The 12,838-nt window shown below is 47.6% G+C and overlaps 1 protein-coding gene and 1 long non-coding RNA gene across 4 annotated transcripts in view; one reads left to right on the top strand and one right to left on the bottom strand.

The window, feature by feature from the left end:
* The window catches only part of DEAF1 (DEAF1 transcription factor), a 53,497-nt gene extending 41,078 nt beyond the window's left edge, over positions 1–12,419 (top strand). For 2 of the 3 annotated variants that reach the window (XM_059848718.1, XM_059848717.1), the window contains exons 8-13: positions 28–156; positions 896–1,024; positions 2,810–3,060; positions 8,875–8,940; positions 10,626–10,715; positions 11,738–12,419. In XM_059848718.1, the coding sequence (XP_059704701.1) occupies positions 28–156; positions 896–1,024; positions 2,810–3,060; positions 8,875–8,940; positions 10,626–10,715; positions 11,738–11,842 (770 nt within the window). In that variant the 3' untranslated portion in view covers positions 11,843–12,419. Of the gene's footprint in view, positions 1–27; positions 157–895; positions 1,025–2,809; positions 3,061–4,965; positions 5,103–8,874; positions 8,941–10,625; positions 10,716–11,737 lie in introns of those variants that run through there. The other variant, XM_059848719.1, reaches the window with a different exon arrangement.
* Positions 1,969–4,357, bottom strand: LOC132328690 (uncharacterized). The gene is made up of 2 exons (XR_009486846.1): positions 3,646–4,357; positions 1,969–3,455 (listed from the first exon to the last, which is right to left on the bottom strand). It is a non-coding gene; the product is annotated as an uncharacterized LOC132328690 (long non-coding RNA).
* Positions 12,420–12,838: the final 419 nt, after the last annotated feature.

Raw genomic sequence — 12,838 nt, 5'->3', positions numbered from 1 at the left:
ATTATGAAAGTGCTTTAATGTTTCCAGTCACCGTGACTCCCTCTGGACAGATCACAACCTCCGGGGCGCTGACCTTCGACCGCGCGTCCACCGTGGAGGCCACAGCCATCATCTCAGAGAGCCCAGCACAGGGGGATGTTTTCACTGGAGCCACTGGTAAGAGCTCAGGTGTCTCTTAGACAGCCGTGGGGAGGAGGAAAAGAGGTTTGGATGCCCACTGCTGTAGGAAGGAACATCTTGAATGCAACACAAAGGATTTATTTCTCAAGTGAGACACTGCGTAAGGCACTGTCCTTCCTGTGAAATCATTTCAGCAGTTTGAAATCTTAGCAGTTGCACCGAAGGAGAAGCTTTGCCCCGGTGTGGCAGCTGCTAATGTTCACCTCTGCTGAGTTCCTAGGATTTACGTTCATCTCTGTAATTTTATTTTTTTTTTAATACTCATTTAACCTAAAATACTATCAAAAAAACCCAAACTAGGTGAGGGTTGAAATGGAGTGAAAAATGCCAGGATAAGTCAAGCAAAATATAAATGCATGACAGACATTTCAGTTCTCTCAGTTTGTGTCATGCTTTGGGTTGTGAGCTCTACTGGGGGAATGATCTTGCTCCAAGAACCAGAGTTTGGAGCTCTGTGATGATCGTGGATATTTCAATATGTGGGATGGAACCAAGGAAGCTGTGGCTCTAAAGGTGAAAGCAGAACATGGTAGAGCCAGGACCAGGATTCTTTGCTTGCTGACTGTATGAGATCCTGCTGCTGTTTGACATTTTCAACCCTTTTTACCACAGAGTGTAGGAATTTATATAAAACATAAAAACATAGGGGTGAATGCAGCGTAAGAAACACCTGCCAGGTGTGTTGGTGATTCCCAAGGCCCTTGTTCTCCTGCAGTTCAGGACACCAACGTCCAGCAGCCTTGCCGGGTGTCTCATCCAGAGCCTCACTATCCCAGTTACCAGGACAACTGCCAGATCTCACCTTTCCCTGAGGCTGCACTGCCAACGTCTCATCCCAAAATCGGTATGTTTGTTCTCCCTGTCCTTCAATTTCCTCCCATCTTTCTCAACAAAGGTAAAGATTGGGGCAGAAAATTAAACTTTGCTCTATTTTGCTTGTGAATTTTACAATACTAAGATTTAGACAAGCAGATTTCCCCTTTGTGGGAAATTTTTCACTCTTTATTGAGAGCTTTGATTTATTGATTCTGCCAGAGGCGGCTGCTGTGATTCTGCATCATGAGTTGTTTTCCATTCCCTGCCGTTCCTAAAGTTTTTGCTTCCAGACTTTTGTCCTCTTTGGGCACTGTGGCTGAACATTTATTTAGTGTTCGATCTGAGGAGAACAAACCCAATTAAAATTATGCCATAGAAGCTTTTCTAGACATCCTCACATGGCTTTACTCCAGTGATGCATGCTGGGGGTACTTTTGATCAGGTTTGGTGTCAGTTTTCAGTCCCCTCTGTATGACCCTTATTTATTTATTTGGAGTGGCACAGGATGTTCCTGGTCTCCAGAGTCAGATCTTCTTGTGTTTAAGACTTAGTCAGATCTTGTTGTTCCTAATTAAACATTGATTGTTTTTTCATCAGTGAATACTTTCTCTTGCCTGATGTACTTGTGCCAAAATGAGGAATTGGAAGTAATTCCTGTTTGATACGTTATCAAATGCCATGCAGGGATAAAGATTGTGCTGGAAACGGAGAGTGGGAAAGGCTCTTGTGCAAACAGACATTGATAAAAAAGACTGGTTTATCTCGTACTCATATCTAAGTGCAAATAGTTCCACGCCACTCATGTGCAAATTCATTACGATTACTGTTTTAATTAAGGGTATTTTGAGGTAAGAAGTCTTCACAACCCTGAGGCTGGTGGTACCTTTGTTGTACCACTAAAGAATTCAGTGAGGAATGTCGAGGTCAGTGTTGGTAGATGTGAATGTCTTGGACTGAATTTTATGGCAGATGGTGAGTATTTATTGCTAGAATTACATTTTGGAAAAGTAAAGCCAGATAACATTTCTTCCTGGAATGTTACCTAAGCTGAGCTGACACTGTGTATGGTAGAGTTCCTGGGTCTGGATTTAATTTTGTCATACCCTGATCTCCCAATGTACATGCAAACCTAACGTGAAAAGTAGCTGGTCCAGTGACACAGTAACTGCTGGGTTATTAAAGGGCTTCCCAACCCATGGTTTTGGGAAGTCCATGTTTGGAATACATTCACTTGGAGGTAATGGTGACTGTCTGGGGTTAAGTCCAGTGTCTGGTCAGGGTTAGGTAATGGTCAGAATTCAGGAAGCACAGAGAGTGTGATGTGGATCAGTACTTGAGTTTTGTGGTTTGCAACCTGAGAATTGACATCTGGGCGGGGCCATCAGAATGTCTCTGAGTGACTTACTCTGACCTTACCTAGCCTGGCTGAGGGAAGTGTTGGCAGTGGTGAAGGAGTTCCTGGGAATGCTGCTTTCACTGCATCATGGTGCTTCTCCACAGCAGTGCTGGGAGGTGTTAAACTCTTCCCAGGGTCATCCAGGTCAAGAGGAGGTGTTCTTGTCCCATGGATTTGAGAGTGCCCATGGGCTTGTTCTGCACAGATGTGCACTTGATGTTGCAGAAGTTTAAAACTTTAATTAAGAAGTTTAATGTTTAACACTTTCCTGGGCTGGAAATTCTGCAAACCATATTTTAAAAAAGAAACCAAACACCACAGAAAAACCACAAAAACCAACACCCCACAACCACCACCACTTCACAGAAATGAAACACCCTAATTGTCTGCATATTCTCTTTTGTTCCTTATGTCCAGTGTTGACGTCTCTGCCTGCCCTGGCAGTGCCTCCCCCGACGCCCACCAAAGCCATGTCGCCATCGGTGGTGAACGGGCTGGAGGTGACGGAGCAGCGGAGCTGGCTCTACCTGGAGGAGATGGTCAATTCCCTGCTCAGCACAGCACAGCAGCTGAAGACTCTGATTGAGCAGGCCAAGCAGGCCAGCTCCTCCTTCCGTGAGGCTGCTGTCACACAGGCCAAGATCCAGGCTGATGTGGAGAGGAAAGAGGTAACCATGCCACAGCGGCTCAGCCATGGGCACCTTTGGGGCTGAGTGGTGAGCAGTTTCTGGCTGGAGCAGTGATACTGGAAATTGTTTCTCCAAGCCTTGAAAGCAATGTTAGCAAGAGAAATCTTCCCAAGTTATTTGTATCCTGGGGAAAGGAATAAAGTTCTCTGGGATTCCAGGAGCTGTGGGCAGCAGGCTGGTTTGGTGTCATGATCCTGACCTCTCTCATCAGCTGTCCATAAAGTTATGGGCTGTCCATAAAGTTATGGGCACTGAGTCCTGATCTGAGGAAGCTGGTGAGTGTTCAGCAGTGCAGTGGCTGCTGTCAGGTGAGCTGGGCTTTCAATAGGATATGTGGAACAGCTTTTCCCAGAGTTTATGGGGCAGTGTTCTGTCTGAAGGTAAAAGAGGGAGTCAGGGAGGATTCTTTTTGATAGATTTCTCAGATGAAAATAAAGCACAAATGCAGCAATATTATATCTGAATATAAAGAAGGGTAAGCGTCCTACTGAAGGGGGATAGAAAAGAGAGCAGAGAGGGGAAAAGAGAGACGGAGAAAGAAACAGAAGACAGGGACAGCGTTACCACAGGCGTTACCACCGGTGCTCTGTCAGCGCCAGCTCAGCAGGCGGAGCGTGCGTGTCGCAAGGCGCGGCGAGACCCCGCGGCTTTTGTCAGAGCTTGGGCGCAATCTTCAGTCGGCGGCGGCAGCAGCGTGTCCCCGGCGGCGGCGGCTGCCAGCCGCCCTGCGCGGCTCTTGTGAGCGGCTGGCGGCGGCGGCTGCGGGCTCGTGGTGGCTGCAGCCGGCAGCTGCAGGCTTGTCTGGGTGCAGGCGGTGACGCCAGGCTGGTGGCTACAGCCTGAGTGCTATGGCGGGTTGGTGGGGCGGGCAGCGCAGAAACTTCGCGGCTGGGTGCAGGCGGCTGCAGCTGCGCCTGGGAAACGCGGTGGAGGCAGCTGGCTGCGGCGGCGCCCACTCCGTCGCGGAGGCGGCGGAGCACAAGGTCGTCGCGGAAATGAGCTGGTTCGCGGAAGCAGTGAAGCAGAGCAAAGCAGGTAGGGGCAGAGAAGCAGGACCACAGAGAGGAAAAAGTGAGGGGTGGGGAGGAAGAAGGACCAAGGTGACTCTCCCAGCGAGCCCCTGATGCCCCCAAGAAACCCAAAGCAAAAGGACTCGCCATTTTGTCACAGTTAGCTACTTTTATGTGCTAAGGCTCCTTCCACAGCCCCGTTTCCCGGGCATTCTTCGTGGGCATCCGGGCATTTGCCCCACCGGCAAGTGGGGTGGGTCGCTGACCGCCTGATCATGGAGGTTTTTTCTGCCCTGATTGGCTGCCAGGTAAAGCCCTCGCAGGAACAGGGTTACCAGTACATGCACAGACATGTATACCTTACAGGAATTCTTCACCTCATGTGTAACATACGTCGAACCATAAATAAAAATCAGATTGATCCTCTCGGGAAGATAAGCAGTTAAGTTTAGAGGGGTTTTGCTGAGAACTGTGCAAGCAAAGCTGACTCACACAAGTCCTGTGGTAGGACTGGCAGGCTGCCTGGCCTCACCAGGAGCCCTGACTGGTTCCCATCTTCTCTCTCTTGTGGACAGGGATTATCCACAAGGACTGCCCTCTTCTCATTGCTCTTCTTCCATGTAACTGATGCACGGTAGGGATCTTGGATCCTTCTGACCACCAGCTCATGCATGCACCCAAGTATAGCTTCATCTTGAAGGTGCTCTCCCTCTCCCACAGATCCACAGCTGATGTGAGCTGGGGAGAGACAGGTGGGGGGGCAGTGTTAGAACTGGTGTCACCATCAGTAGCCGCTGAGCTCCCTTCCCAAACACCACTTTCCTGCTGGTGCCATCAGCATTGTGCTAACATCAGCTTTCTACTGAATCCATAGGCATGAGTGTGCAGCAACAGGCCTGGAAGAGAGGTGTGGGAAGACTTTGCTGGAAGCTGAGGACCCCTAGGACTGTCCTTGCAGCCTCTTTGATATTCTTTGCCATGTTGGCTCTGCTAAACTCTCCCATACGATGCATCTTTGATGTGCAGGTGTGTGATACGTTGGGAGTCTAATCCTTCCCTGCATCCCTCCTGCAGAGCAGGTGTCTGTGCTGCTCCCCAGGCTTGGGCTGGGTACTGCTGGTAAGCTCCACAGAGTGGGACACTGAAATATTGGAAACTTTGGCACAGTTCAGTGATAAACATCTGCTTTTGTTTAGCTTCACTCTGCTTTTTTTCCAGTCTATGTGCATCTTCCCTTCTCTTTATCCTCACAGTGGTATCTGGAATGGTTATTCAGTCCCTCTCCACACTCCCTGATCCAAAACCAGCTCTCTGATATTCTTCTAGTTACTTCTTGTCCTGGGAATGGGAGATAGAATCCTTCCTGTGTATTCACTAAAGCTGACTTGACATGGGAAGGATGAGCATATGATTTCCAGAGAAAATCCCTTTCCCAGGAACTGCTGCATGCCCAGTTACACCACTTGTGTCTCACCATTCTTAGTGTGTAATGGGGACCTCCACACTTGTGCACTGTGGTGAAACCACAATACTCATGGTGATATTTTTTATCATCCAGACAATTCTAAGCTGTGCTGGCTGCTGGAAGCATCCAGGCAGTATCACAAGTACCTATGTCTGAATTAATTTCTGCTTGTGAATTCCATATGTGGACAAAACTCTGTGATCCTGGATACAGGGAAGCAATTACACTAAAGGTCAAAGAATTGGCTCTCTGCTTTTGTGTTGGTCAAAGGGCCTTTCCCAATTTCCTGGTGGTTTGTAACGTGAGGCTCTTTCCCACTCTGAGTATGTGTGTGGTCTCATGGCTTTTGGGCAGTTAAGGTATATGAGAGGCAGACAGAGAGGCCTTCGTGCCCGTGCCCTTCAGGTAGGGGATTTTTTCTGGACCAGTTTAATACAAAGGAAATTGGTGCTTAATTACCACTTAGTTCATTCCACTGATAGAACTTCCAAGGGTGAGCAAACAGATGAGATGATAACAGAGCTGCAGATTCAGCTCTTCCTGGAAGAGTGACTTAGTACAGAGCAGTATGATAGAGATCTGATAGAAACAGGCTGGTTCCCAACTGGATGCACAAACTTAGATGCCTCGTTGTATGTTACACATCACTCACTATAGTGTGTTTCAGTATTATGTTTATTATTTAATGAGCTTTGGAGTCATTAAATAGCACAAATGAGCTGTCCTGCTCCCATAGAGCAGCAGTTAGGTTGCCTTAGCTTTAAATAGCAGGAGCTGTGCTCTGTGCTGGGCAGTGTTGGTGGCTGTGGGAAGTGTGTCTGATGTGAGGGGTTTGCACTCTGCCTCCCTCCTTGTACCATCTCAGCCTGGTGTTAGGGGCTGGGAACATCCTTACCCCTTTTGAAGGAACTGTTCCAGGTGCTGGAGATAAAGGCTTCACCAGCAGGGAAGTTTTTTAGCACATAATTTAGTATTTTGGCAGTTCTGACATGCACTCAATTGCTTTCTTTGTACTTCTTAATTTCTGTAAATTTGCTCAGGGGTCATGGTTTGTTGAGCAAATTTCAAGACTGAGGATCTCCTTCAAATTTTGTTTCCGTCTTTCCCACAAGTCATTTTGATGTCCCTGGGTAAGTCCTTGGCCTCACTGTGCCTCAGTTGAAAATAACACTTCCTTCCCAGAGAGCTCATGTGCAAGTTTGCAAAGTGTTAGGAGTCTCTGAGTAAGGTTACATTTGTGTTACTTGGAAGTCCTGGGGAATGATATCCCAAAAGAAAAGGAAACCAGGAGTCCTCCAGCTCCATGTTTATATGAACTTGCAAAATGTGTCATGATATTGCAAAAAATGGAAATATAGAGGGATTTAGAAGGTTTTTCTGAATTGCAGCATTTTGTGTGGGATTAGTTAAATACAACTGCTCTGGCTGAATTTCATGTGGCTGTTAAGAAACAGTTCTCAAGTATCATTAGTAATTAGATTGTGGTTGAGTATCTGATCCCCTGGTTAATATCTCCATGTTGGCTTTTACTGCATTTTTTGGTAGGGGAAAGACATCTGGGAATTTAGGGTGAGTGGAGTAACAAAGGCTCAGTGTCTCTTGCAATAGATATTTGACATTTGCAGATCAGGCCCAAAATGAAGAGATTAAAGGCAGGACTGACGTGTTGGTGTGCTTGGGCAATGTAATTTTTCTGAGTGTGCATTAATCCAATGTTTATATCAGATAAACTTTAGGATGGGGACATTACACATACTCACTAAATTCTGTGCCAGAATTTCTGGGGAATAACAAAGAGATTCAGGAAATGCATTAATTGTATTTTCTGTATAAGTTGAAGAGAATGAGTGTTGAAATCCCACAAATGTTTTAATTGGAATAGCCCTCTTTAAAGCAGAGATGCTTCTGGAGCCATGCCCGTTTGAAAGCAAGGTGGAAAATTAAATCAGCCAACAACTGGGCCATCTGAATGCTTTTTAAGAAAGATTAAACCAATTCAGGGCTGGAGAGTATGAAATTAATCTAAAAAGGGTTGGACAGCTAAGAAATTTGTCTCTGGTCAGCAAACAGTGGCTTGTGTACTCCAAACTAGCAGTGATTCTCTTGGGAATTGGAGATTCTGGATTTTGTGGAGCTGTTTCTGTGAGAGATCTGAATGTGTCTGGCTTGTTCCTCTCTCTTATCACACCTTTACCTTCTCCATGGTTTGTCCATGGCTGGAATTGCCGTGTCAAATAGGGCAAAACCAAATCACACCTCTAGGAGGCCACAGCAAGAGGCTTCTCTGCCTCCACCACCATCTGCCTGGAGTTTTTAAATTTAATTTCTGTCATGGTAATATCAAGGTTTTGAAGGTTGTGGTTTCACAGGAGAATAAATACTGTGCTCTCAGGTCATACACTTGTAAATTAAGCCTTTAATCTCCTTATGTGTTGAGTCAACTCCTGGATGAACCTGTTTGGCCTGGAGGAAGGGGTTCAGCTTTTTTTGGACTTTTTAACTGTTCCAAATACATTTAAGCCAGGGTTAGCCCATAATTAATTTGGGATTGGGTTTGGATGCCATTGGTTTGGGACTTCTGTCCCTCACTGCTGAGCATGTTGCTGCTGCAACAGGTACAGCAGCACCTGGTTGGGCTTGAGTTGGTGTGAAGTAATTCTGCCAGGCAGCCAGAGCGGGCTCTGATCACCTCCAGAGGACTGATGGCGTCACAACTTGTTCTACAGCCCTCTCACTCTTCTGTTTCAAGGAGGAGTAATGATTATGGTTAGTGCTGTTCCTAAAGTCTAAGGTGTGTTAATTTTGTTTGGCTTTTCTTTTCCACCTAATCCTTTTTGGTGGGCTGTACCTTCCCTCCAGACTCCTTTGCCTCTTTGTGAATTAGGATCACTGGACTTGACTCAAAATTTGGCCCTGGAATGTGCCACTTGGCCCTGTTACTTTAGTGTTTTCCTCGTGTTTCCTGTGCTAATTTTCCAGTTCCCATGTGTGGGGGGGTTGCAGTTAAACCCCCCAATTTAAGGACAAGTATGTGGCTGGATGGAGTGGGGAGCCGGGCTTGGAGGAAATGCTGTACTGAAGTGGCAGTTTGTCACCTCAGGCTGTGTTTTCACAGGCTCCTTGCTCTGTCTCCACATCAGGTGATAGCGTCCCTCTCCTAGAAGTGAGGAGTGAGGGGCCACCCTGTCCTCTTGCAACTGCAGTGCAGGGCTGGGCAGACACAGCTCAGCATGGGGACCCTCCATCCCAGCACCCTTTCCAACCCCTCACATTGTGCTCTGGCTGGGAAATGACATGTCTGGTGTGTTCTCCTTGCAGCAATACCAGAGCCAGTTATTCCAACAAACAGAGGATGTGGATGGGAAGACAGAAATCATCATCAAGGTAGGCTGGGGATGTCTCATGTTGTGAAGAGCCTTTTGGTGTTTGTCTTATTCCATTTAAAGACTCAGAGGTTTTGTTATTGCTATGGAATTCTGTGCTCTGTGTCTGGCCTTCTGGCAAAGGATCTGAGCCTTTCCTTCCCTTGGCCAGTCCTCCAAGCAGTGTCTCCCCTTTCCCAAGCATTCCAGTGTTTTGTACTCCTTTACCTGGCCAGGTTCATCAGTCTCCCTCACCTCTGCGTGGTGGTACTGCAGCTCTGGTGGGTGGCTGTCACAGAGCTGTGACAGGAAAAGAATTTGCTTCCTTTCTGTCCTGTGAGCTGGTTTTTATAACTCCACAATTTCCTCTGGTATTTGGAATGGGAGTTAGTTCTGGACCTATGACTGAAGCCCTGAGAGCTGTATTGCTCAGTTCTCTTTCATATCTGCAGGTACAACCATGCCCTGTGTATTTTCCACATTTTCCAGTTACAAACAGCCCCAGTCAAGTGTCCCCTCAGGGCAGGCTTTGCAAGTCCCAAATCACAGCTTTAGACCATTTTTGGTGTCCCAAATCCACAGCTGCACATCAGGAGCACAAACACAGTTCAGTGTCACCAGCTGTTCACTGCAGGTACATGGAAAGGTGTGAGAGAGGGTGTCAATCAGAGCACTGATTTTTGGGGTGGTTTTGCTCAAAGAGAGAAGAAGCCTGGAGGAACTGATGAGCCCACAATACTTTCACAGCCCAGCAACACTTCTTGTCACTGCTGCTGATGTGCTAATGATTTGTCAGGCATTTAATGAACTGGAAGTGGAATGCTCTGTGAAGTGCCTATTTTGGTGGCAGTTCAGTGATGTTTCCACCTAAATATACAGGTTATGTTAATTGATGTCACCAAAATAAGATTAAAGCGATAGACACAAAAACATCACTTAAAAAGCAGGTGTGATTTTTCACCTGTGTATCCTATCTCACCTTGCTTCTTAAATCCTGGCTTCTGTTAGAGCCTTGTTAATTTGACTCCTGTTTCCCTCTTGGTACACTTCTTATGTCGTCATGACTGGGAAAGGACCAAGGAACATATTCCATAGCAGCAGATGCCTTTTTCCTCTCTAAAACTAGGGGAAAATACCTGAAGGATCCCATCCGTATTCTTAGTCTGTTGTCCTTCCTCAGACCTTCTCTTAGACCTACACAGGATTATAAACCCAACAAAACCACCAATGAAATCTGCCATTAAACCTTTAAATTTGGGATAACCTCAGAGCTTGTGTGTCAACAGCCTGTGCACAGCCTGACATGTCTGGGTGGGATACACCCGACTCCTGTAGTTACCTGACAGCTGGATACCAGACCTATCAGGAGGGAGGTTTCCCTGGGGTGGTGGGGATGGGTTTCCATGATCACTCAGTGTCCACACACAGTCTTGGAGGGCTTCCTGCCCAACAGAAAGAAAAACAGGCGCATTTCATTTTCCAAATGAAATGTCATTTCTTGTTAAAAGAGCAAGGAGAGTGGGTCTCTGAGGGTATATCCAGAGGCCACTGGGCCTGTTTGTTGTGGGGTGTGTGCTGAGGCTGTTTTGGGAAACGGGAGCTTTCCCACTCCTCTGGCATTCCAGCCATCACAACACTGCTGTTGCACCTTGGTGATGCCCCTGGTTTGTCTCTGTGTGACTTGTCCCTCTCCATCCCTTCCCACAGCAATCCTGCGTCAACTGCGGACGGGAGGCCACCAACGAGTGCACGGGATGCCACAAAGTCAACTACTGCTCCACGTTCTGCCAACGGAAGGTATCAGCCTGCTTGTGACTTGGGATTCAGTTCCCTGGAGAGGGCTGTGTGACCCTGGGGACAGCCAGGCTGCTTGGGCTGTCACCTGATGGGTGTCAGTACAGAGGGAGGAACAGACAGCCGAGCCAGGCAGGCAGAGCAGAGCCTTGTGTGGGTTAAGCACTCCAAACCCACCCTGCCAGTGGGATCACCAGCAAGGCTGTAGTGATGGGGCAGGTCTGCAAGTCAGGACAGGGTTAAAAGGGTAGAGAAGGTCCCCAGGTTTTCACACACCTTCCCAAAGGTGGCCCAAAAAATCCAAGTAACACTAGAAATGAAGCATGGACACCTCACTGGGAACTGTGGGGAGCTGGGAGCACTTTTACAGCCCCTTCCTGCTGCTTTCTTCCTTCCCTGCTGCTCCTGCCATGGCACTGAGGACTTAGTTCTCCTTTCCATTATTTGTGATGCTGCAGGTGATACAGTGGGACAGACTCTACAACTGTGAACTTGGGAGATGGGAACAGGTGTGAAGTACAGTGGAGGAAGCTGCTTTGTGTCATGTTTCACACCAGTTCCTTACAGTGATCCTTGGCCCTTGCTTGGAGAAAAGGATGGTTCAGTTTAGCCATTACAGCTCTGCTGAGTGGCCAGATTCAGGCTGAGTCAAGCTGTCCTGAATTCAGTCAGTTCCAGAAGGAATCTGTTCCTGTCCTAGCTAAGCTAATACCCCAGCACAGCGCTGTCCCTCTGGAGCAGTCAGTGTCGAGAACTGCCTTTCCGGAGAGGCTTTAAGTCCAGGCTCTGACTCAGTTTTAGTAAATTTTCCATCTGACTGACACTGATATCCTGGATTGTGGTTTGTGTGGAGATGGCAGCATTCTGCTTAGTCCGATTCCACCTCTTACATTGATCCAGTGCACGGCTCCTTTGTCCTCCATCACTGGTCTGGTTTGTGGAGAGAGAGTGCTTCTCACACAGAGAGGGCCCTTCTCCAAGGGCCTGTTCTGCTCACAGCCCTTCCCTCTGCTCTCCCCTGGCAGGACTGGAAGGACCACCAGCACATCTGTGGCCAGTCAGCCACAGTGACGGTGCAAGGGGACGAGGTGCACGTCCCGGACAATGTCATGGAGAAGGTCACCGTGTGAGTGCGCTACCTCCGCAGCCGTTCATGGACTCGCGGGGCCGGCTGGATCGGCGACCGGCAGGAACGGTCTGTCCTGTGCCAACTCTTCTCACTAGCAGACTCATTTTTCATTGATCTTTTGATACTGTGACAGCACTTGTCTATTCCCAATCCCCTTCCAAAGCTTTGGATAATACAGAGACTGTGAAAACCTCATCTGGAACCCTCTCCCTTCCGTCCCAGCCCCAACTGGCTTTGGGAGGCTTTGCCTTTGCCTGACTGGATCCTCCACCATGTGGATTACAGCAGTCTCCTCATCTCTCTTGAGATGGATCTGAAGCAGGTGCTGCATGGAGATCTGCCTGTGCTTCCTCCTACTGGGGCCTCCCTACCTCTCATTAGAGAAGAGAAACAAATCTTTGGTTGGTTTATTTAACTGCCTTGACAAAGTCGGTACAAGTTCTTAGTTTGGCATTTGAAGGATTTTTGGGTTTCCTGTGTTCCCTCTGTGCTGGGCAAATCTGGAGCACATTGGACTTCTCCACTTAAATATAGTTGAAAAATAACATGTTGTTAAATAAAATACGCTGAAAGCACAAGTGGGCCCAGTGGTTCCCCTTCATTCCCCGGGCAGCACTTTGTGGTACAGGTAACTGCTCAGGTGAGTGCACCAACAGCTGCATGTGTGTCTGTACTCCCTGTCTACCTGGGAGGTGCTTTCTCCACAGGGAAGCACAGCTTTATTCCACACCATGCCTGGAATATCACTCATAGCATCCAGCTGGCCAGAATCAGATGGGATCAAGCCCAAGGTGAGCGCTGGTGGACATGGGGCTGTCCTGTCTCTGCCCTGTAGGAACTGCTAATTAGAGATGTGCTGACCATTAGGGAGTTACTGGCTTTGTTCACTGCAAAAAAATAATTTTAATTATTGATCTACTATTTTAATTGTCAAGTTGATCCTTTATTTGTTAATTAAGTTAAATGTTTGTTTGTGGTTGGAGACTTTAGAGGAGTC

This window comes from Haemorhous mexicanus, chromosome 6 (assembly GCF_027477595.1).
Source record: "Haemorhous mexicanus isolate bHaeMex1 chromosome 6, bHaeMex1.pri, whole genome shotgun sequence".
Classification (NCBI taxonomy): domain Eukaryota; kingdom Metazoa; phylum Chordata; class Aves; order Passeriformes; family Fringillidae; genus Haemorhous; species Haemorhous mexicanus.
The sequence above is the reverse complement of the archived record's forward strand: the minus strand, read 5'-3'. Positions and strand labels throughout refer to the sequence as shown.